The sequence below is a fragment of the Siniperca chuatsi genome, linkage group LG10, assembly GCF_020085105.1.
Source record: "Siniperca chuatsi isolate FFG_IHB_CAS linkage group LG10, ASM2008510v1, whole genome shotgun sequence".
In the NCBI taxonomy this organism is placed as follows: Eukaryota; Metazoa; Chordata; class Actinopteri; order Centrarchiformes; family Sinipercidae; genus Siniperca; species Siniperca chuatsi.
Window position 1 is genome coordinate 20,335,828 of NC_058051.1, and position 24,846 is coordinate 20,360,673.

A 24,846-nucleotide genomic window follows, 5' to 3' on the forward strand; every position below is an offset into this window, starting at 1 on the left:
GATGCTTTGCCAGGAAGATGTTCCACTGCCAAGCTGTCTCACCAAGACCTTTACTTGAACATTTAAACATCAGCATGTTGTGAGAGGAAAACACATTTTTAAGAGTTGATGTTTTAAACCAGATGAATATACAGTATTCATCCCAAAAATCTTTGTCATACGGTATCTCACCCACTGCTCATTTCAGTGCACTAAACTGTCTTGTCCTATAGACAAGGCAATCATGAGTAGAAAAATAGAGTGATTTGGTGAATATTGAGCGTACAGTGAGTTTGTTGTAGTGTGGGAGGGAGGGCAGTATTCAGCAGGGTAATTTCTCTCCATCATAGCGACGCTGTGACTGACTCCCATCTGTCTATAACTTCAAGTGGATACTGTGGGCGGTGTTCCAATCACATACATAAAGCCGGAGGAGTATGGGGCGTTTTATAAACTAACTATGCATCCCAGCTAATAAACATTTGAGGAAAAAAATAAAATAGAACAAATTGTAATCTTCCACCATACTTGCTCAAAATTGTAAAAACCTGTCACAAAGGACATTTTAAATGATAAATGATTTGAAAAATGCCTCATGCACTTATAATTTTTCTGACAAAATTTTACTTGTCCAGCTTGGGAAGAGCAGTGGCTACGTTTAGCTCCGATGCAGCAGCACTGTGAGGATGAGACACAGGTCCACTGCAAACAGGGATTGCCTAATACAGTGAGTGCTGCTATCTGTTTCAACACTCCCAAAGCCAGCAGACAATAAGAGCCAGCCGAGGAGGTAATAAGAAGCATGTCCTACCAACTCATCCATCACCTGCCTTCACACAAACACACACATTCTCATTTCTTTACCGTCCTCGGGATCATAGATTTCATGCACTTTGTGCTCCCTGTACAAATAATCTGTCTGTACACATGAACACACACGTGCCTGTGCAGACACACACATGATTTAGAAGACTTTTTTGATCCTTCTTAATGTGGTTCTGGTGACTATTTTAATGTGTTCTATTATTAACTGTGGGGGAGGCCACAGGAAAATTTAGTGGCAAATCCCTGCATGCACAATTTAACAATCAAGAGAACTGAGTAATGTCACATTATGGAAAATATAAGGCATATAAACACTTTAAGGGCAATAAAGATGTGATTATTCACATGCAACAAATGTAAAGCATAACTAATATATGACTAATATACATATCTTAATTTAGCTGCAGCTCATTCTTAATGCAAATGCACACTTTCCCTTGCAGGTTGTCTACTAGCTCTATTTCCTGCATAGTTTCTCTCACTTAAAAGCAGCCTGGAAAACTGTAATCTCATCTCACTGGACATCAAAATAATTGTACAAAACTAACTTTACTTATAAGTAGATTATGATTTTTGGTCGGTTGACAGAATTAACATATTATCATAACCTTTATTTATTGAGGTATATCTATTTTGCAAGAGAGACCTGAGTGCAGCAGGAGAAATAAAATAGAGATAAGAAACACAACGAAACACTGCCAGTCACACCCAAGCACATACAAACAGCATCAGAAACAATCACAGACATCTCTAAAAAGGCCAAAATGTGAAAGTTAAATTCATCCAATTGGACCAGACTTTCAAATCCTTTGTAATTCATTCCATTTATATGGTGCCAAGTACTGGAAGGCAGTTCCAGTTCAGTATTTACTCGTAAGGTATCAAGAGTTAGCCGGTCCTGGTCTGATGAACAGTAGTTTTCTATTTGAGAAAAGATGTGATATACTGAGGCAGCTTTAGTAGGCTACATTTACAAACAACAGCATTAGTGTGTAGTTCTCTTCTTGTTGCTAGTGAGGTGGAATAAGCAGTATGAAAGTACAGGATATCTCCATAGTCGAACACAGATGTGATGGTGGACTGCACAATGGTTTTCTTGTCATCAAGAGAAAAACACACTTTAATCCGATATAAGAAACCCATTTTTATCTTCAGATTCTGTGCCAGCTGTTCCACATGAGGATGAAAAGTAAGACTGCTATCTAACCAAATTCCCAGATACTTATAAGATTGAACAACTTCAATTTCAGTTTGAGGTTATGCAGAGATGTCTGAAGAACGTTAAAGAAATCTAGACTGTATCATCTGCATAAAAATGGATATTATAAGTCTGTGTTGGAATAATAATATATGTAGATTGTAAATGGCACAAAACATGATGGTACCTCCATGATTATTGAGAGGGAGGCTGATGTGAGACCATCAGTAGAGATCAATGATTTTCTATCAAACCAAAGGTAAGTTTCCTACAGTTCAAAAGATTTACTTAAAGGTTCCCTTCAGGAGCTCCTTGCTTGCAGGTGACCCGATGTAACAATAAAGTTTGTGTGTTAATTGGCCTTTTAATTGGCACTGGTTTCAGCATGCACTCCTGCATTCTTCCTTTCAAGAGCCACAAATGTTTAAGACATCTCTGCTACTAAGAGCTTATTAAATGTCTACTGCCTGCAAGCATCATTCACACTTCATTAAAGAAGCCCAAAAAACTAATTTTGCGGCTTTATTTATAGTAAAAATACTTTAGATACATACAAGCTGTACATAAACTGTCTAAAGAAAGTCAACATAAAAGTCTCCTTATGGAAAAGAAAAATGAATAGATACAAGGCAAAAACATGAGAAAAATCATGAAATGTTTGCACTGGTTTCAAAAAGTGTGCAAGTACAAGGCATTTGTTTTCACAATGTGGAGAGTTTGAAGCCTCCCATCATTCCATCAGAGGAAACTTCAATTTGAAATGAAAATATTTTTGCTGAATTTTACCACCAACTTTTATTTCCAGTGTTTCTAAGCTCTCTTTCAAGATTTAGCAAGACAAGTCACAAAACAGTCTGGATGGAGTGCTGCTCGGGTTTGAAAAAATTTAGCAAGATAATTTGTTTCCAGGGGATGAGGTTTACTATGTTATCAGTCCTGAACCAAAGTGACTGTGATAAATTCTCAGTTTTCCAACGTAAAATTAAGTCAAATTTTCACTGTACGATTGGATTTGTAAAGTTATCAATAGCAAAAAGCCCTGTAATCTTTTTCAGAAACATCCACTAAACACAAATCTTTGCGTGGCTCAATAAAGGGGTGTAAAATAGCACAATGGTAGAGAGCTGTACAAGCCTCTATATGTCTGCCATGTGCTGAAAGTGAGCAGGTGTGTCAATAGTTTTGTTACAGTGTCCACACTATTTGTGGTTTCTTCAGCAATTCAAGAGCACAGAGCTGATTTAATTTCTCTACTTATATAATGAAATCAGGAGGCGATGTTCACGAATGGCACCGCTGCATGTGGCGTTTTGGTCATTTTGGTGGTATATTTTAAAAGTAAAACCTGAAGGTGGGTTTGACGCTCGATGAACCATCAGCAACATGTTTGTGCATTACATTAGCTGCCTAATTCAATACTTTTGTACTTTTTGGTGATTATTCCAGGCGGTCTGGTAAAATACAAGCTTGAGAGAGCATTGTATCCTTTGCCACACAAATGCAGACGCACAGCCCTGCAATGTAAGCCTTTTCCTCTACAAACACTAATCTGTGACCAAACAGAGGCTTACAAAGTGAGTGAATCAATACCAAATGAAGAGGCTCATTTAAAGAGCCGTAAATGTGATAAAATATAAAACTTTTCTTCACTGCATCTACACACTGACATTTTGCTCATCATCAAGCCCAGTTTTGTTTTATAAAACTATATCATATACAATCATTTTTGCCCACCAGTAAGTCAATTTGTGTGCATTGGTTCTCTCCTCCCTCTCCCTCCATCTCTGTGCGATTGTTCTTCCTTGGTCCTGACACACTGTGCAGACACCTACTGTTTCAAACTGGCAGTGCTCCACGTTATCTCCCTCCTTATCTGCTGATATTATCCTCTTTTCTTGCCTCCCGTTCTGCAGCTCAAATGTCTATGAGGCAGAAGCCTTGACATGTTGTCCGGTTCCTCTGTCCCAGATGCCAATGGCTCCTCACTCATTCAGGGATAGGATGATGTCATCCTCAAGGTCAGAGTTGTCGGAGCTGTCTGTTTGTGCGATAGACAAATACAAAAATGTGGGTATACAGACACTTGATACTGCATAGGTCAGTGGGTAAGGAGTAAAACTGCCAAAATGGCAAAAACAAAGCAGCTCTGGCAAAATGTGAAAGAGCACTACATCCATTTTTTTCTCTCAAATTCATGCTTCCTCTGTCATTCTCGCAACGTCTGGAATAAACCAAGACAGCAGTTTTTAAATTCCAGTGAGAAAGACAACATTTCTTCACAGTGATCAGACAAGCATGAAAACACAGAAACTGGACCAAACATCTTCCATGTTACGTCAAACTGCAGATCAGGGCCCCATTCTTAAAATGTAGCTTAACTTATCCAGGCTAACACGCTCCTACCAGCCTAAAGGATCCAGTTAATTCTTACCCAGCTAAGTGGGTTCTTTGAGCGCAGATAGATGATTGATTTGTTAATCTTGGATGAAGTTATCATTAGTGCACTCTTATTTTGAAATAATGGCAACATGAGGAGAGAGATACCATGATCAGTATTAATATAATTGGCTGGGAGCTGATCATATGATTGCACTTACATGAGGTAGGTATGTTGGGAAACCTCCCAGCATGCACTTGGGCAACAGATTCATGGACATAAGTCTCATTTTATGTGTTCTTGCATTATTGTTTGTATACATTGTGCTCTTCAAAGTGTTTTTAGTTTCCACACTTCAACTATATATCAACAACAATTTTGCATGGCCAAGTTTCAGTAAATAGTGTTTGGTACACAAAATAATTAACCTTTAGTTCATAAACTTATTCCAGTTTAACATTAATTGATTGTTTAAATCCACGTGATCCAGTCTGTACCCCCATCATAATGTCATAGTTAAATGTCATGGGTTTTTTTTCATTTCAAGTTCATGTCTTTTGTTTTAGGGTTGCCTCTTTTTTAAGGGTACCTATTTTATGTTGTTGTGTATTTTATCATTATATTATATTATATATATATATATATATATATATATATATATATATATATATATATATATATATAAATATAAAATTACACCAACAGTTTGTAAGAGTTTCTCAAGAACATACAGGTTTTCATCTAAAATCATCATCCCTCAAAGGAAAGGAGTCATTTGTGTCTGACTGAAAATGACTTAATGTATGGGGTTTACCCTAAAAAACTCTTTACTAACTGTGAATAATCATGCACTTTTGCAGGTTTGGGCTTAAGGACTTGTTGATCTGACAACATCTGCAGGTAACTTTTAAGCTAGCTTTGTAGAACTGAAAAATCCTGACTTGTGTCAGATCATCTACAGTCAAATCAAGCTAACTTGTTTACGAAGAACAGGGCCCAGACAATTAAACTAGACTTTATAAGGACCTGTAGACACCCTCACATAGTTCACTTGAAGCGCTACTCACCATTGTCGGCATCCAGATCAACATCGTCATTATCAGAGTCATCATCGTCATTGTCATCCTCATCGTCGTCATCTCCAACGTCGACATCCTCCTCGAGAAGACGTGCCACCTCTTCATCAGAGGGAGAGAATTCATCATTACCATCATCCTCCTCTTCTTCGTCCTCATCCTCTCCGCCGTTCTCATTCTCTAGCTCGGCGATAAGGGGATCTGTATCGACATCATCGTCTGAATCCTCGTCATCATCATCATCTTCCTCCTGATCTTCATCCTCCTGGTGCACAGATGACAAAAATAAAAAATAAAAGGTAAATTACAGTAAATTTTTTATCTCTGCCTAAAAGGAACCAAAGAGGCACTGCAATATCCAAATGAAAAGAACAAAGTTAGAACCTGATCTTCCTCATCCTCCTCCTCTTCCTCTGCAAGTCTCTGCCGGCCAACTTCATACAGCCTACACACTGTGTCAGTGTTTACAGAGTCTTGGTTCTACGGGACAGGCAGGAGGAAAAGGAAATTAAATTCTTTCCTATATTTTAAAAGATACATAAATTATCACAACCTTTAGCAAAAACAATTTACCTCAATTACAGCTAGGTAGCAATCTTTGGTATCAGTGCAAAGGTCAAATATATTCCTCTTGACATCAATAGTGGCTGAGAAGAGAGCAAGGAACATGCATCAGAAGTCAATCTCTGAAAATATTCCGATAAATATTACAGTAATTAAACATGATTACCAACTACTATAGGGTATAATTTATACTCACAAGTAGAACAAAAAAGCGTCTCCGGGCAAAGCCCCTTAATTACCATGAGAGACTTGGATGGAAACATCAGTTAAAGTGAGGTGAGGGCAGGAAGCCTTACCAATTGGTTTGTAGTCTGTGGCATTAAAGGTCCTGAACGATGAACCAAACGGACTTTTCATCTGCATCTCCATCATGTCGTCTTCATCATCAGCCTGCAACATTGCTGCAAAAGCAAAGAGCCACAGTGTGAGTGAGAGAGGAAATAAAAATTGTGCATAGCGAGCTGGTTAGCCGTGATTTGGGCTCCTGAGAGGTTCAAGTGGTCGTTGTATGGGCAGAGCCATTACAGCATGCCCATGGTTCTTCCTGTGAGATGCCGTTAACCAGCTGGTTCTGTCTGTTGCCAGTCCAACACTGAGCCTTCTGCCCATATGGCTCTGAGTGACTGTGGTATCAAGCGCGCGCACACACACACACACTCTGTTCACACCTCTCTTTAAACACATAGGCTCACAATTACCAGCCTTTCACTCAAACACACCTTTCATACACTTGCACTGACTGTGGAGTGAATTGTAGGCTTGATGCCAAATGTTCTACATTGCCCATCATGCAGCGGCTTCTGTATTTACCTCCATAGATGACAGTGCCGTTGTTGTTGAAGACTATTCTGCACTGGTCCAGAGCGGGAACTGTGTGGAGGAGGTGGAAGGTCCGCAGATCCCACTGAAACTCCAACTAAGGACCATGACATTCTTTTTAATTTGTATCAACTAAATCTGCTACAAATTTAATTACACAGCGATTAAAACTATCCCCAGGGTAGTAAAATCAATTTTCAGTGCAATAAATATTTAATGTTTAGTAGTGAAATAAAAGCTCAATAGTCATACCATCACTGGAGCGACTACAAATTTAAACACTGATACAATCTGTTTTTTGTCCTGGTCGGATTTATGAAATGTTCCTCTGTATCAATTTTAGCTGTAATTAATTTAAGCAATTAATTAAGAAGACTGTACCTGGGTCTCTTAAGGGTCCACTGTGTAGGATTTAGTGGCATCTAGTGGTGAAATTGCAGTTTGCAACCATTTGAATAGCGCTGGCATCATCCTCCCCCTCCAAGCGTGTAGGATAAACTACGGTGGCCTCGAAACTCTCGGAAAACACGAAAGGCCCTATCTAGAGCCAGTGTGTCCGTTCTGGGTTACTGTAGAAACATGGTGGCCTCCGTGGAAGGGGACCCGCTCCCTCTGTAGATATAAAGGGCTTATTCTAAAGGTTTTAGCTTTATTTTCAGCCGATTAAACACTAATTAAAACATACTTATAAATACTATATTCAATTTCTGCCAATAGCTCCTCCTAAAGCCTGGATTCCACCAGGCAAGGCTGAGTCCCATTCTGGATGCGACGCGGCCGCTGGAGCTGATCGCGGCCATCATAAGCATAGTCTAACTATGCTTATGACGGAAGCCATGTCAAGCTACCCAGAGCAGCGAACCGGGCAGGAAATCAGACACAGAAACGGCATAGAGAATCTGGTCAATTTTTAAAATAAAACACCCCGTGCAGACTCCCGATCGTATATCAAAAAAAAAAAAACACACACAACTAAAACAGACAAAAAAAGAAACCATTTAACTATACGTAGCCAATTTACCCATGGTGGAAGCACAAAAGTCAAGGAAAAAGGACCAAAGCAGGCAAACCGCTCTGCTTCTGAACGCTGGAACAAAACCGGCTTCCAGACGCAACGTTATAGAGCCGTGACCGGTGGAGTCCGGGCATTAATGTTACACACTGGGCCTTTAAAGGCACAACATGGCCACCTCACTGCTCCCTATGTAGATATAAACGGCTTATTCTACATTTTTAGCTATGCTAGCAGCATGGCTCTAATGACTCATGACTGTCCCATCAGCCTCAGTCTACTTTGTGTTTTGTGCTACTTAGCAAATGTTAGCATGCTAACACGCTAAACTAAGATGGTGAACATTATACCTGCTAAACATGTTAAAATTGTCATTGTGAGGATGTTAGCATGTCAACGTTACCATTTAGATCAAAGTGCACAATGCCTAAGTACAGCCTCACAGAGCCACTTGCAGGGCTGTAGACTATTAGTCTTGTTTGAAGAGAAAAGGGATGAGTTTGGGTTTCACTTTACTCCCCAGTAAATAGGTGTCTTGCCATCAACAGAAAAAACAAAAGCTAACTCCTACTGTACTCTTATCAAACCAAGTATTGAAGTCTCAAGGATACAATTTCTGTGTTTATGATGACCTCCAAGCTGTTGGGATGGAACACACCGCTGATGTTCATGTTGAACTTGTCAAACTTGTGGATGGCCTGAGCCGTACGCACATCCCACAGCACGCCGTCATTCAGTACCAGGTCATCTGTCGGGTTAAAGGTGGCACAGTTCCTCTTGTAGTTGTTAGCCAGGTCTGGGTTGTTTAGAGTCAGCATTACCTGACCTGTTTGGATGTCATAAATCTGGCAAAGACAAGAGCTGAAAGTAAGCATTCACCATTGATGGGTAAAGGTTTTCTATTATTTATCATTTCATATCATCATGTTCCAAATGTGCTGACATGCTTACTCGTGCTATATGTTCCTTAGTCCCAATGACACGATCTTGTGAAAGCTTACTGAACTCCACGTAATGGTCACCCAGAAAGGAATGCCTGAAGACAACAAGAGCAACATTTCAACATTTAATCTAAAACATGGAGCCAGTGTGAGTATAAAAGCTGAGCTATTTAAAACTTATAATTGCTTAAAGACATTGTAGAACAAATAGGAATCCATCGGCTGAGTCCCAGTATTGCCTTAAGTTAAACTGTGCAGATGAATGAAGCCAAGTGCTTGTGTCCCATGAACTGAAGACTGTAGCCCTCAGGCTGTTCGTGTGCATAATTAAACAGCATGTCATCTCCTTTCGGCAGCTCCCTCTTTTGACAGCATAAAGCTGCTGTATCACTGGGCAAAGAAGACCACATACATGGAGGCAGAGGGATCACAGACAGGCTCAATTGTACTGTTGATCGATAGTCCTCTGGCAATTTTGCACTCCAAATGTTTCAATATTTCAGTCTCTTGTGCAAACATCACTTACTTCATGATGAACACTGATTTCATGCCCCACAGTGCAGACAGAGGGTAACTCCAAGAGGCTGACGTTAAGAGTAGAGAGCCATCCTAAAAATACAAAATATGATGGTTAAAGATCCCCTCCATACATGTTTTAAGACATATAAACATACTCTAAGAAAAATTATTTGTATCAGGTATGGTTTTTCAACAAAAAAAGTGCAATCATCTAGTTAGAAATTCTTAAAATGATATCTTGTGTAAGTTGCATATTGGACCATGATTTGAACTTCCAAAATAGTCACAAAATCCTGCTTGTACACACACGTCAGACATGCAAGTAAAATAACAATTTGCAAAACACATTTTCCAGTAGAGAGGGACTTTAAATATCTTACATGTAAGAGTATATTCAGCAACAACAGCAAGACAAAGCACAACATTTTTATATACTAGTAGCTTTCTCTACGGACCCGTGAGGGCTCCAGGTGAGTGATGGCTGAACTGTGACAGCTGTAGCTGGCTTCCTCCTGGCCTGTAAACACATTGTAGAGTTTGAGCTGCCCTGTGCAAGTCCCGAGCATCAGGAACCGCTCGCGAGCCGAGAAGGCACAACACATGAATCCACTCTCATCCTCGTCTGCCTCCCTGAACACTGAGATGGGACGGAACCTGGGAAATGGAAAATAAAGAAGGTTGAGAAATGGCTGTGGAGGATGGTCAAGTATTCCCCAGTTTGTGTTCATGGAAGGAAACATGAATCTAACAAAGCTACCGACCTGCTGAAGATGAGATGTCTGTCAAAGCAGCCGCCATCTACTCCTCCGTATTTAGGATATATAACCCTCCGTATGTGTCGGGATGTAAAGTTGATGGGTGCTTGGCGTCTCTGTTTGGGCTCGGGGCATTGATGGGGGGTGAAGAGAGAGAAAGGCGGGCATGTTGCCACAGGGTTTTTACAGCGTGCATGCTGTTCCCTCAGGTACTCTGTGATGATGCTGTCTAATGCAGGAGGGGAGGGCAGGTGCCTGTCAAACTGCTTCTTCATGGCTGGACTCTGGCTGAAGGCCCCATGGTCAGACTTCTGCCTCAGGACCCGAGGTTTCTTGCAGCTTACCGTACCGCACCCCGCTTGCCGTTCACGAGAAAAAACGATTCGTCCAATCAGTGGGGAGCCATTGCTGCAGTGGGGGACAGACGTTGAGGGGAAAACAGTAGAAGAAGACCCAGTGGGTTGTGATGTAGAGGGACGCGTTTGTGGATTGCTGGATCCTGGGGTGGATGAATGAGAGGGATGGTTTGCGAGTCTTGACCCAACACCGTTGGCCAGCCGTGGGGTGCGGGGCAGAGTAGCAACAGGGGAGGCAGGTAGGGGAGGAGCAACAGGAGGGAAAGAAGAAGAAGTTGAATGTGAAGAATGAGACAGACATGCCATCGGGAGATCTGCCTCCTTGGTGAGTGTTGTAGCTGTGTCATGAAGGCCTTTGGCCACAAGGTGGTTCCTAATAAGCAGCAGCAGCTCCTTCTCAGGGAAGGAGATCCTGGACTGAGCGACCACACTGGCCCTCTGCAGCCATGCCAGAGACACGTCCGTACCAATCAGCAACGGTTTCCCAGAGATCCTTTCTATCAGCTCAGCTGCAAACTTACAAAACTTGACATGTTCGCTGCGTTTGTCCTGGAGCACAGGCTCCTTCATGAGCTGCTGGATGTGTCCGCTACTGAACAAAGGCAGCTTGCTGATGATCTGTCTGACGGAGCTGGAGCGAGACAGACCCACCAGAGCTTTACAGGCCAGAGCTCGGATCTGATCCGCATCTGTAATGGGCATCTTCACCGTCAGCAGGGACAGCAGCACCTACAGGACAGACGCAGAATAGAAGTTAACACAATGGCTGACAGAACCAAGGACATATTTGAAAGGTTTTTTTTAGGAAGGCTCCCAACTGAGTTGCAGCCATGATAGGAGGTGGACAAATTCTCTAAATGCTAAGGAAAGATGCTTCAGTGCCTCCTTTGCTATCTTATTTATCCTAGGAAACACAGGACCCACTTTTATACAAAGATTTGGCTTTGATGATAAAACATGTGTTTGAGCAAAACATTTTTACAGAACCACCAAAACACTTACATACATGTTCCAATGTTTGTGGCATGTTTTATGTTTACATCACCAAATCCAAGTGTAGTTGGAGCCTCTTTGCACAATGGTTGTCTTCTTAATCCCAATTTTACAACCTGACATGAATGCCACAGCAAAATATTTTTCTTGCTGCCTGTGAATTAGCATGTCATAATGTCTGGCCAGCATTCCTTCTGCAATGTCCCAACTGCATGTTGAAGTGTCTGTAAGTGACACATTGAACCCCAAATCTTCTGCTGTGCAGGTCTGTGCCTTGGGTGAATGTGAGGCTTTAAAAAGTGTTAAAAAGTGTGCACTGTTCCCAAGATAAAGGCACTAAATAAATCCAATCCATTTACCACTGCAGCACTTAGCAGCACCTGTCACGATGCATAAATACGTCTCAAAATTTCAGCCTCTGCCCCTATTTTAAACATCCTGTTTTACAGAATGACTGGAATAACTTTTGACCTTTTGTCAATGCTTTACATTTTTTTTTTTTATAAAGTACAGCCTTAAAAAAATAAAGATCACAAAAGTCACAACAATCACGTAAGTTAACTCTACCTTTATGCCATTGTTGGACTGCACCACATTCCACATCTTGGTGAGCACACTCTCGCTGGCTTTGGTCTGCTGAGGCAGGCGGCGACGAGGGGTGCCTGCGATGAACTTGCCAATGCTGGACATGCGTTTGTCTGGAGCACAGACGCAGTTGATGACAACCTGCAAAGCGGACTTCTGAATCTCTGCATCATTTACAAACACCTCTCCCTCTGCCACTGCCAGGACTATACTCATCCCTGAGAGGAAAAAAAACAAACAATTAAATGAAAAACCTTGCAGAAAAATAATACTTGGAGTTGTGCCATCTCTCAGAAGAGCTGGGTACAGGTTGTATGAAATAAACAAAAACACATACTACATCCTGTAGAGAAGAATAATAATTTGAATTTTACTGCACTACATTTCCAAAAAGCAACTGCTCAACTTCATGCAAGAAATCTTACAATAACAGCTGCTAACACAACATACTGTATCCCATGCTGCATGTTAGTGACTATTGGCTGTATACAAGTAGCTTTACATTGTTGTTTCATATAAACACTTAAGAGTAAACATATTAACAGTGACTTTTTAAGAGTGTCTGATTAAAAACTGAAATCTATTCAATTTCTCAATTTTTCAAAGTAATGTTTTGATAGATGGACCTTGGCTGAAATGGCATCACACTCTGATAACACCTACCAACAGTGGAAACAGTGGATCCCCCCTCATCAAGCACAGCAACAGCCTCAGACAACAGCAGCTGGGTCTTTGGAACAACTGTGAGGATACTCAGGATGTCGAGGGCATAACGCACTGTATCGCTCCTACAGGGAAAGAAAAACAATCACTACATCACAACATCACAAGTCACTAACTGGAAGTGTGAAATGCTCTTTTTATTAAAAAAATAATAATAATAATAAAAATGTGAAAAGGGGTGCACGGTGGCAGAGCGGCTAAAGCTCCTGCCTCCCAATAAGGACCAGACCAACATCACACAATCTCTCTGGGTGGAGTCTGCATGTCCTCCCCGTGTTACCGTGGGTTCTCTCCGGGTTCTCCGGCTTCCTCCCACCGTCCAAAGACATGCATGTGTAGGTTAATTGATAACTCTAAATTGCCCGTATTGAATGAATGTGAGAGTGAATGGTTGTCTGTCCTTGTCTGTGTCTGTGTTAGCCCTGCGACGAGTTGGCCACTGTCCAGGGTGTACCCTGCCTAAGGCCCAAAGTCACTGGGATAGGCTCCAGTCACCCGCGACCCCTAACGGGACCAAGCGGTAGAAAATGGATGGATGGAAAATGTGAAAAGGAAATAGATGAAGCAAGAAGAAATTAGAATTACTGTCTGAATACCTGCCATAGTAGGTCCTCCAGTCACATGCAATGGAAATGAGCTGCAGGAGGAGCTGGACACAAGACAGCTTGTGAAAGACCTCCGCTGGTTCCCAGTATAGTCGGAGTGGACCGTACTCTATCAGAAACTCCATCATTTCCACCACCTGCTCACGGCTGTAGCTGACCGCCTGGGGAATGAGACAAGAACACAAGTGATCACTACAGGAACGCAAACGCTTGCATTTCATGTACAACTAGAAGAGTGCACTCAGTAGAGTACAGCCAAATGGCATGTGAATAACACGCCAATGTCTATATGGCACTCGGCTTGTGGTGCTCAGACATTGATGTGAGCAGTTTAATGTAGGAACTATCGGTAGAAAGAAAATAGTTCCGCATGAAGCTGCTCACAACAAATCTGTGGATTATCTTGAGTAACTGGGTCATGATTTCTGGAAAGAGACATTGCTGTTTAGTTTTTCAAATTTATTTTTTTGGCACTTGGAGTACCACGAGCCGAGTGCCATATGGTTCCATTATATTCAAAAAATGCAGACATCTCTATGGCTGATATCTCCAAAACTCGGCAACTCACACCAAAACAATCTAGATGGATAAATAGCAGTACAGGTTAGAGGAAAAATATGTATTTTTAATTTGGGGGAGAACTGTCCCTTTACTAAACAGAGCAGTTTAGGTTTTTCAAAAATTGTGAATTACCGCAACCGTGAGAGGTTCTTGAGCATACAGTCATAAATGTGCAAAAATAAATATTAGGCTGATGGGTCCAATAGTATGTGAGATTAGCTGCGGACAGATACACACACACACATACACATGATCCCCTCCAGGCTTACGCCTGGCAGAGATAACAACAAAAGCATAAACAAAGCAACTAAACATAACATCTGTATAATACATTCAAAAATGTTTACATTAATAAATAAATTCTTCAGTAATGTCAATCTCACGTATCCTTTGTCCTCTGCGTACCTTATAGTAGGGTTGGGAGTGAATGGGGGCACCGCCCTCTGTGCGCTGCAGGGACTGCTTTACCTGCTCCACCTTGATTGCCAGATGGGCCTCAAAGTACCTGCGCAGGGCCATGCAGGTGTGCTTGGCCGTCTGCCTGCTGGAGAAAATCTCATCATCACTCAGCAGCGCTCCCTGGTCCTCAGGGTTCAGGATCTCCAGTGTGCTAATCTGAAAACAGTCGTTTCATATCACACATTAGTACACAATCGGCATCTGTTATGTTGTGCTATTGTATTGACTGCTCAGTTGATCAGTTCTTGAAATATATCGTATTTCTTATGAATAACACAGATGGTTTAGCTGACATGGTTACAGTACGATCACATGTGGTTTGTCCTACCAGATTGACGAGGCGTCGGAGCCCGTCCTGCTTGTCAAAGAGATCGAGGACGGCACGGAAAGAAAAAGAGATGGAGAAGAACATGGTGGCGTGGCAGCAGCCGGACGCATGTGAGCATTCCAGCAGCCACAGCGTGTAACCAACCACATCTGACAGGATGGAGTGGGGCAACATGCACACCTGGAAAGGAGAGGACACACCAATGAATACAAATGTGCACTAGATTTCATTGTGTATTTGCATGATGTGTGTCTGTTTTGTACCCTTTCCATGGCGTCCTGGTTATAGGCAAGGTAGTAGAGGCACAGAGACACTCCAGTAGCAGCCATAGATGGCCTGGGGATTTCCAGCAACTTCTGAACTCCTCCATGAGCCACAAACTCTGCAGCAAACTTCTTGTGCAGCAGAAGAGAAGCCAGGTACTGCGAGAAGAGTGACAAGTAGAGAAATGAGCATAAAGAGCTTGACCTTTTGTTTTGGCACCATGGAGGGTTGACAACAGGAGATAGCGTTTACCTTGAGAGCCTCAAAGGTGAGCTGCACATCATTGGTCTGCTTTAGATCCATGTAATGCATGAGCAGCTCACGAGCTCCCATCTGCATGAACACCGCCAGCAGCTGCAGGTAGAAGGAGGAATGGGCATTGAGAACACATAAATCATGTTAATTTGCTTTACTATGGTACACTGTAAATGGCTAGTTGCTGGAACCAATGTTAAACATAAAAAAGCCTTTTAGTCTTTAACAATTTCCTGTATAAACAGAAAATGCATGAGGTGACCCTTCAAAACCACTTTTTCATAGTATCAGAACAGAATAATTTCTTTAATCATAATTAAGGAAGACTGACATCTGCTGGAGAGTCTGTGACAAGACAAGGGGAATGCATAACTAGCATAAAGTGATAAAGAAAGCACTATGTAGGCTGATGGTAATGGACAAACCTCCTGATACTCTCCCAGAGGTGTGAGATACTGCAGGATGAGCCTCTGCTCGATCTCTGGGGTCAGAGGGTACAGATGATAGTTGTTGCCAATCACCCAGGGGCTCATCTCAGACCAGCTGCTGTTGGAAAGCTCACTGAAGTTCCTCTCTGGCTCTGGCAAAGAGAAATTTAGCTTCTGTTTTGAGGTCCTACCGCTCTCCCTCTCCGCCTTCCTTCTTAGGTAACTGCTGCCATCAGACATGCCCTGGTGAGTCAGCGAACCTGGGGCAGACATGGGTTTCATCATGGTTTTAACAGCTGAGTTGGCGCGGCTGCTCGTCTTATGAGGGGTGTTGAGACGGAACGAAAGCTCATTTTCAGGCTCCATGGTTGAGACGGGAATTTTGCCATCCTCTTCTGGCCCCGTCCCCTCCCTTTCAGCTCCGTTTCTGCCCAGTGTGAAGGGCTTCTCTTCAAAGCCTCCGTCAATAGTCTCCTCATCCAAAGGTAGCAGAGGCTGACTCAAAGTCTTCCTGGGGCTGGGCCGTTTGATTTCCCTTTTGTTCTCAGCATCCTTATCCTGAAGCTCACGCAACCGATGCAGCATCAAAGGCACCTGTCAAGGTAAAGCATGAAAACCAAGTTGATGGAAAGTTGCTACTTCACACCACCTACTGATGATAAGCAAATTGCTCTGATGGTTTGTGGGACAACACTGTTTTATCAGTTGTTGTAATACCTTGTCTATCACTGTGTACTTTCACATTATTCATTAAAATAAAACTGACATTTGAGAGAGCAGAGTCCCCTACTGACCAAAACAGAGTTCTCCTCCCTGTAGTTGGCTGCAATATCCTGATTCTCCATAGCACCGGCCAACAAGCCTGTGGCATAGATTCTGAGGGGCTGCTCGGCCTCCTGAGCCCACTTAAACAGCCTTTCAACTATGCCCTCCTGAGAAGAACAAACACAGTGGAATGGTGAAATGCATTTAGAAACAAGAATATGAACAGCTTCCTAATCAGAAAAATGTTGAGTACTGTATTATTCCCAACTTGTTCCCATTTTTTGGTCAAATAAGAATGTATGATGGCTTCCAAATAAAAGTATTGATCCTGTAGGTTTTTGTATAACTTTAAACATTATGTCCACAAGTCAACTGTCACAGAGCGGTGGTCAGAGTGCAACTAACTAGCAGGCTGGACTGTGACTCCACAAACAAAAATGACATTTAAAAATAACTGATGTTGTCTCTGGTTATCTAAATTTGATAGGATTGTTGTTCAGCACCATTGACTCAGTGCTAACTTTGCTTTCAAATCTTACTGTATGACCCTTCTCTGTTTTTCAACAGCTACCTGAGCATCCTGCCTTTAACTTCTTCCCCTATTCCATTTTTAACTGCTTTAAAAGCAAAGACAGAGAAGTGTGCCTGAGTGACATCACAGAGATCTTCCTCTTAAGTCTGTACTTTACACTTATTTTAATTTTATACTTTTACCCACTTGGTACTTAATTTATCTGACCTGTATTATAGTGTCTTATATTTTTTGCTTAGTACTTCTATTCCTGTGTGCACTGACGTGATAGTGAGCTGCTGTAACAAAAGAGTTTCCCCTCGGGGATCAATAAAGTATTTCTGATTCTGATTCTGAAGTCAAAATGAGAACTCTTCCCTTTTTATGCAGCTTCCTCTTTGTAGTTGTGACCGTTGACTGTATTATTTATATCAGCACACTAAACACAAATGTATAATGTTACCAGTAGAAGGCGTGTAAACCTGTATTAAACCTGTATCACTTAATGTACCTTTAACCACTAAACACAGAATGTTGGATATGCATCTGGAAAACTACAAGAACATCACAGGGCAACATAACAGCTGAAATAAATGAAACACATTGTTTGAACAAGAGAACAGAGAAAAAGACTAAATGCTGTTATCTTCGCATGAACTGAGAAATAACCCACCTTTTCCTGAAAGACCACAGCTGTCTCCAATCCAGGCATGATGTTCTGAAGCAGGCGACAAGCTACCGCATTGAGGGAAAATTCTCGGCTGGTCATCACATAGCTATTCACCAGCTACAAAGAGAAGAAAAAAAATTACCTACTGACTCAGATGCTAAAAATAGTCCCTTATTATGCATGAAAATATCCATTCAGTCTATCCATTCTTACTGTGTTCATAAAGTCATCATTCTTGAACAGGATCTTGAGCAGGTGCCCTAACACGCATTCTGGATCAGCTCTCCCTAGTGGCCAAGAGAGAAATGTCAAAAACATACATGATATTTACATCTCCAGTAATCTTGCCATTATGTGTTCTGGTTTTTTCTATTTTCATACCAGGATGTCGATCATCAAAAGGGTCTGGGTCCGCTTTGTGGTACTCCTCTGTCTCTTTCTCAACGAGCTCGGAGATTCTTAAAGTTACAGCACATCAACACATTTACCATCTTTAAGTCATACCCACCAAAACACAGCTTATGAAACTAACTTATCATACAGACTTTATAGAAACACAAGCATAACTGCTTACTTGGTGATGATGTTAACCAGCTCCTGTGTGCTGCCTTGTTGCTCCCTCTCCCACTGTTCCAGTAGAGCAGTCAGCTCTGCCTTGGAGTCCACACTGGCAGATGCCGACGCCATAGCGCAGCCTGTCAGGATGGCATGCACTTAATATGTAGTCATATCATTATTAATACATTCTTTACAATTCAGTCCACACTTATCTGCAACTCTTGAGGGCTATAACAAAGTATGCTGATGTATGTGGCGACGTATAATCATAAAAAGTAAACAAAAACACCACCGAGACGCAAAACATAGAAGGGCATGACTGTAATTCAGTTGACTCAAACACTCAGATTATATATTTCGCTATAGTCGGGTGAACAAAGAGCAGAGAAGAAGCAGATTCGCTCCATCGCTTCACTAATGTCACATAACGGTGTGCAGGTGCAGCTGCCCTCCAGGGGCTGCAACTGTCAAACGCGCAGAACTATTACTTTTCAAGTTAGCATAAAATATCTTAGCATCTTTTCTGATTTCACTGGGAACCACAATTAAAGCTCAAACACTTTACATGTTTTCCTACCTTCACTTATACCCGATACTTACTGTACCAAGCAGCAGCAAACTCAAAGCACTGCCTGTTGCGATATTTAGCTAGCTTGACTGTGGCTAAACAAGGAAGCTGATTTACTTAGCTCTCTATTAACACTCTTAAAGTGGTCACTTCTGAATTTCAGTGCTATAGTTTACATTAAGCCTGAGCTGTCCAGACACGCACAGCTTACTGTGTCAGATTCAAATCATACTCGGACCAACGAAGCCTGCGTGCACATGCAACCTGTCACTACGATATTAGCTTGCAGCATCACAGGTAACGTGAACCTGGCTACTTAGCTAGCATGCTAACTTTACCTCGTTGTTCCGCTCAGTTCTTCTTCGGTTTTACCTAATTTACCAGGACTCGTACCCACCGATATCAGTCCAAACGTGATTGCTCCAATGTGAATATCTACGTATCGATCACCGTTTCACAGCCAAAGCTTAATTCGCTTTATTGTAGCTTTGTGTTCACGGTTTATTATCATTATGGCGAACACGTTCACCACGTCATTTCACAAGCGACAGTCGACTTTTAATGACGAAACGCTTCAACAGCAAAACATTGAGAAACACAATTTATTCTTTATCTGTTTATGTATTTTCTACGTTTACCATGCTGTTTGTTAATAAAATGTTAAAGAAAAAATAAGAAATGTCATTCATTCAAATGCAGTAAGTAAAGCAGGTATTACACATTTTACAAAAGATTTACATTCACATAGAAAACAGTTAGTTTGTTGCCATGAGAACAAACAGATAAGTTTCTAATACATATTACTAACATCAAAAAAATAACACTGTTGCAAAAAGATAATATTCAGTATCAAATAGTTGGTTTTACTGATGATAAAAAATTATAGTACGATTATGATTTATATTGTGTCAGTAAGCAATTCTTTTCTGTCATGCATGCATAAAAATGGCATGTAACAATAAAAATGACTTTCTAATCATTAGTTATCTTGTAGTAGTTAGTCAAAGGTTAACTTGAGTTTCTGTGTAGCCTTGAAGGTTGCTTGTTCAAGAGGCTTCATCAGTTCTACTGACTTGTGGGGAGTTCATAGGTTCTGTTTAACTGAACATCAAACTTAGACAAGGTCAGGGAACTCCCCATTAATCAGTAGAACTGACTTGTAAGAAAAATTAACTTATTTAGATATCCAATGATTTGGAAAGGAAAAACCTTCATACACAACCATTGCAATTACATGACAGCACAGCAACAAGTAGCAGGATAGTTATCTGCATTAACTTTGAACTCATTCCCGTAAACAAAGTAAATGTGTGATTTCCCTTTCCACGAATAGGTCACCTTGGTGACGGGGATCAGTTCTATGGTTTGACGCTGCAGACAAAAGAAAGCAAATATGAGCGTGTTACACGATCAGAATCAGAATCAGAAATACTTTATTGATCCCCGAGGGGAAACTCTTTTGTTACAGCAGCTCACTATCACGTCAGTGCACACAGGAATAGAAGTACTAAGCAAAAAATATAAGACACTATAATACAGGTCAGAAAATAAATTAAGTACCAAGTGGGTATAAGTATAAAATAAGTGTGAAGTACAAAGTGGGTTTACCGGTTGATGATAATAATACGGTATAAGGTAATAGTGCATGAACTGTCAAGTTAAGTGTAGCTTATTAAGAGACGGAGGATATTGCACAGCAATAACAGAGGTATGAATAAATATCAATATCAATAAATAGGCAATTTTAAACTGAAAAGAGTATATTGCACAGGAGCATTAACACAGAATATTGCACAAACACAAAATTTGGCTTTAGGTTTTCATCACAAGTATTATCTAGTCCATTAACATTGACAAAATTATTTTGTATCAAAATAGTAGGCTATAAATAAAGCAGATGCAATGTTACCTGCTGCAGAATGCGTGACGTCTGCGAGTACTTGGCCTGGTGTTCACTGACAAGGCGCTGTGCAGCATGCACCACTGTGGGGTCTGGGAAGCCCATTACTGGGTATACCTGCACAGGGTAATCAGAAAAATATAAATAAGTGCTGAATCACCATCACTGTTTTAATGACGTTCATTTATTGATTGACGGATCAAGCACGATAACAAAAGTTGTGTTGGGTGAGGGGTGCAAAGAGGGAAATTTACACACACAATTATGACCTCTAAATATAGGGTCAGTATTAGGCCATAATGTCTACACAGTACACATGCTGCATAGTGAAAGGAGCATGTCAGCTGCAGCTGCAGCTTCAGTCCTCCATCATTGTCACACAGGATGTGTTCAGTCACATTGCCTCTGTGTGGTTACCCAATTTTTAACAGTGCAGAACCCAAAGCACAATAACTGTAGTTACAAGCATAAAACTGAAGAAAATAGACCTGAAGCCTGCCAGTTAACCTTGTAAAGTGTAATGTAATGCAAGCATGATGTGAGCTGTGTAGACCACTGAAGTGATTAGAACATGGCTGTGTTGACATGTGATGTGGAACAACTGTCTAATAAGTCAGGCAAAATGTTCTCACCAAACTCTAAGCAATCTGCATGTTCTATGTATTATAAAAACATAATCCTCCCCTACTTATATCTTGTGCCCCCTGAGAAAGTGAGAAAAGTTATTTTACCATGTACTGAGAGTCCCTGAAAAGCTCTTTGCCAGACACCTTGCTAAGGTTGTCCAACTGCAGTCCACTTGACTGTTCCACAACGTAGCTATCAGAGTTGTTGGTCCTGAAAGCATGTACATAAAAAATAAGAAATCCAGGTTAATTTTACAACTGTTGTTAAGTACTGATGACCTTCAGATTAAGAAAAACTATTCATTGCTTTAATTAAATCAGACATTCTTGACAGATAAACAATGTTGAGGAAGCAACACCATTTCACAGTGAGGTTGATGTAGACCAGAAGCTGTTGTTTTCCACGGCATGTTTCACATTCCTTCGATCCTCGCCCGTGACAGTGGTTGCAACTGTAAACAGAGTAATGTTTAATAACTATCAGTATCTTCTAGGATTAGCACAAACTGCACTGCACTTACTGTCACTTTTACTACATTAGAAATTTATGAGATGCAACGGTTAACACTTACTTTTCCCTCCCTCTGCCACTACAGTGGTGGCATACATCGTTTCCGTGGTGGAAACCAGATCCTTTGCAGACCCAACAAACTTTCTGACAGGAGAAAAGAAAAGAAATAAAATGATCAGATAATCTCGCTAAAGGTCTAAAAGTAACCCTTTCAACAAGGTCTGTGGAAATGACTTACATTACCAACACCGACACAGTCTTTGCAAGGTCTTCGCCCCATTCCCACACAAACGTGGCAGTTCTGTATGTGAAATGTTTCTCGTCAGGAAAAATCTCTAAAAGCAATTACAGGAGCTTTGTCTTCTCCAAGTGTGTTGTATAATTTACCTTCACAGATGATGTGTAGGGAACCTTGATAATCTGTTTGCCATTCAGAAAAAAATTGGGAGATTTAGCAGGAATATCCCAAGGCCCTGGAGGTGACTGGGCAAAGGCATCCACTGACTGACCTGATCCAAATAAAACAACATATTCAATTATCAGTGAGCAGTAAATAGCTGACAGAGAATTAAACTCATCCAACTGATGCACAAAGTAATAGTGCTGTACCATTGTACGGTTCGTGACTCCACTCTGTAGATCTTGATTCAGTAAAGGTTTCCAGGCGGTACTAAAACAAAGCAAGGGTGGAGAAAACAAGAATCAAGAGTCATTTTCTTGCTCTATCCGGTTATATTAAATGATCTACAGCCACTTACTTTGGTTATTCATGCAATGAACATCCAAAACTATTATACAAGCTATTGCTTCTTATGATTTTCATGCCTTTCTAGCAGTTTTTCCCCAAACAAACACACATGAAGAGACCTCCTCTTACCCTGTACGTATTGAAGGCCTCCATGCTGGTGATCACACCATCCTTTGCTGGTGCTGAACTGTAGCAGCATTTGCTGGAGGCAAACAGGATAAACGCCTCCCGGGCAGTATTTTCAGTTATAGATGGGATACTGTCAGCAGTGGGGGAATGTTTTAAGAGGAAGTAATAACAGCACATTAAGTGCTTATATTGCTTTGATCTTAAAACAGTGGAAAGTCATGTTGAAAGAAAGGAAATATTCTGAGCCTTACTTCCAATGTGGTTGTTCAGGTCCAGGTTCAGGCTGAGGAACTGGGTAAGCAGGCATCGGAGGGGGCAGAAATCCACCTGCAGCAGATATTGAAAGTTTTTTTGTACTGTTTCATTGCTTTATCCTAAGAGCAATCATTCCTAGTGCTTTTTTTAAACATACAGTATACACTTAGTGGCACCTTTATTAGGTACACATGTAAAATCCAGTACAACAGCTCAGGCATAAGAGAGCAGTGAGAAAGAAAAAAAAGGGGCACCCTATCACATCCACAGCTAGACACAGGCCAAATCACATTTAGTTTAAAAAGCCAATGATGGAATAAAAGATGCATCTGTTTGTCTCACCTCTAGGAAGGTTAAACCTCTGACTTGATGGAAGCAATTTAAACTCACTATAAAGAGGGTATTGGGAGTCCAGTAAGATGACCTGAGCTTTCTGTGTGGCTCTGACTTGATACAAGTGGCAAAGATCATTTAAATAGACACCAGCGACTTTACGGCACACATTCACATTTTTTCCCAGCAAGTTCTCGTTTTTCACACTGAGAAACCAACGGATCATATAAGAATAGAACACTTTCAACAGAGATTTGTGTAAATAAAATCAGTGTTGGCATCAAAGGTAAGTTTATCATCCAGGATGGTTCCCAAGTATTTGTACTGCTGGACTGCAGTCACAGGCTCCCCTTTAATGATAGTAGGAGAAAGAGAAGTAGGTCTCCTGCGAAAGTCAATCAATCTCTTTGGTCTTAGACACATTCAGTTGCAGGATAGACTGTTTAAGGAACTACTAAAGGAGTATGTGCGGCATGCTGTACCTCCTCCTCCTGAAACTGTTCCTTCATAGCCAGGCATGCTGTCAAACATGCTGGCCGGAGGAGCACTGGGGCCCTGGGAGTCAGCTGCGGGTGGGGCGAACATTGCTAAAACAAACCAGAAGAGCCAGTTTAGTCATGTGCGTTGATGTAGACTTTAAAATGTTATAAAGCTTATTAAGTTTTCATGCATTACACAAACGACTAGCCTATAAAAAAAACTGTTAGAAACTCTAGTGTGCTTCACTTTCCCCCCCAGAAAAGCTAAATTATTGAGTTTCCAAGTTATAACAACAAGTGCCTACGTGACAACACCAGAAGACAGTGTCGTGAGTGAGTGAGTGACTTGCCCCTCGCGTAATTATCCATTCTGAGATGTTTTACAGCTACACTAAAGACTCACAGGCTGGGTTTGGTCCTTTAACAAACACTAAAACCTCTGTAAAACTAGTATCTCACACTAGTCCTACAGCCACCACCGTGCCAGCCACCTCAAATAACCTGCCCGTCGAAATGACGTCACTCCGATGTGTGTGAATTGTACTGTACAACGGAAGCAATTAAAGAGCTTTACATGCAAGTCATTACAAAATGGCTTAACGTTCAGTGCAAAAGCTTATATTACACCTCCATGAATCTTACCAGGCGCCCCTTCTGCTGCTGGTACATAACCGGGATTGGCAATTCCATACGTGCGGTTCTGGCTGCAAGTAAGGGGAAACGAAAGTTAGGCCAGTGAGGCGGAAAACAGTGTGCAACATTTACTTTGGAGAAAAACACACAACATTACGACGCTCACCTCAATATAGGCTGATACTCCATTTCATAGCGCTGGAAAACAACTAAACGACAAAATACGAACAGTCCAAGACTTCATATGTGAGCTAACCACAAACAGGAACCAATCATGTGACAAAAATCAGATCATTTACCTTTTATCACACCCCACCCCAGTTTCCAGCATGTTAGTCAGCTACCGCCTCCTCTTCTGACAGTTGAACAGGAACAACACTTCACTTTATTGGTGTTCTTGGTTCAGCTTGAGAGCTTACACTGTGGTAAAATTGTATTTTATGATAATGCGCTCGCTCAGTTACGAGAAGTACAGAAAGCCCCCTCCTATTATCATATCTCAACTGTTGTTCAGGAAGTGCGCACAAATCATGAACAG

At 41.3% G+C, this 24,846-nt stretch overlaps 2 protein-coding genes across 7 annotated transcripts; both read right to left on the reverse strand.

The window, feature by feature from the left end:
* Window positions 1–2,511: 2,511 nt before the first annotated feature.
* LOC122883322 (DDB1- and CUL4-associated factor 1-like) lies at window positions 2,512–19,226 on the reverse strand. Of its 4 annotated transcripts, none has more exons than XM_044211817.1 (25): window positions 19,033–19,226; window positions 18,143–18,263; window positions 17,950–18,026; window positions 17,782–17,855; window positions 17,572–17,685; window positions 16,417–16,554; window positions 15,620–16,216; window positions 15,192–15,293; window positions 14,939–15,097; window positions 14,676–14,855; window positions 14,294–14,503; window positions 13,319–13,488; window positions 12,663–12,787; window positions 11,982–12,217; window positions 10,072–11,150; window positions 9,766–9,964; window positions 9,318–9,400; window positions 8,802–8,886; window positions 8,462–8,695; window positions 6,830–6,923; window positions 6,316–6,420; window positions 6,029–6,102; window positions 5,840–5,935; window positions 5,447–5,720; window positions 2,512–4,040 (listed from the first exon to the last, which is right to left on the reverse strand). In XM_044211817.1, the coding sequence occupies exons 2-25, from the start codon at window positions 18,253–18,255 to the stop codon at window positions 3,985–3,987; spliced, it is 4,674 nt and encodes a 1,557-aa protein (XP_044067752.1). In that variant the 5' UTR covers window positions 18,256–18,263; window positions 19,033–19,226; the 3' UTR covers window positions 2,512–3,984. The 4 variants fall into 4 exon arrangements, with proteins under 4 accessions (XP_044067752.1, XP_044067753.1, XP_044067755.1 ...); XM_044211818.1 differs by having other exon boundaries at window positions 19,092–19,225; XM_044211820.1 differs by lacking the exon at window positions 19,033–19,226 and adding an exon at window positions 18,727–18,873.
* A 54-nt stretch (window positions 19,227–19,280) lies between these two features.
* On the reverse strand, window positions 19,281–24,750 carry ssuh2rs1 (ssu-2 homolog, related sequence 1). 3 transcript variants are annotated; one of them, XM_044211824.1, is made up of 14 exons: window positions 24,608–24,750; window positions 24,475–24,517; window positions 24,318–24,379; window positions 23,679–23,783; window positions 22,860–22,935; window positions 22,609–22,738; window positions 22,341–22,401; window positions 22,119–22,240; window positions 21,970–22,032; window positions 21,793–21,875; window positions 21,580–21,672; window positions 21,326–21,431; window positions 20,604–20,711; window positions 19,281–20,065 (listed from the first exon to the last, which is right to left on the reverse strand). In XM_044211824.1, the coding sequence occupies exons 2-14, from the start codon at window positions 24,495–24,497 to the stop codon at window positions 19,925–19,927; spliced, it is 1,173 nt and encodes a 390-aa protein (XP_044067759.1). In that variant the 5' UTR covers window positions 24,498–24,517; window positions 24,608–24,750; the 3' UTR covers window positions 19,281–19,924. The 3 variants fall into 3 exon arrangements, with proteins under 3 accessions (XP_044067759.1, XP_044067757.1, XP_044067758.1); XM_044211822.1 differs by lacking the exon at window positions 24,475–24,517; XM_044211823.1 differs by having other exon boundaries at window positions 24,475–24,663.
* Window positions 24,751–24,846: the final 96 nt, after the last annotated feature.

Coding starts and splice junctions, on each gene's coding strand:
- ssuh2rs1 (XM_044211822.1), bottom strand. CDS start 24,639: ATGCTGGAAACTGGGGTGGGGTGTGATAAAAG. Junction 23,784..24,317: donor AGCAGCAGAAGGGGCGCCTG/GTAAGATTCATG, acceptor GGTTTGTTTTAG/CAATGTTCGCCCCACCCGCA. Junction 22,936..23,678: donor AACAGTTTCAGGAGGAGGAG/GTACAGCATGCC, acceptor TATCTGCTGCAG/GTGGATTTCTGCCCCCTCCG.
- LOC122883322 (XM_044211817.1), bottom strand. CDS start 18,255: ATGGCGTCGGCATCTGCCAGTGTGGACTCCAAGGCAGAGCTGACTGCT. Junction 9,401..9,765: donor CTCACCTGGAGCCCTCACGG/GTCCGTAGAGAA, acceptor TTGTATTTTTAG/GATGGCTCTCTACTCTTAAC. Junction 4,041..5,446: donor TGATCTGGATGCCGACAATG/GTGAGTAGCGCT, acceptor TCGCACAAACAG/ACAGCTCCGACAACTCTGAC.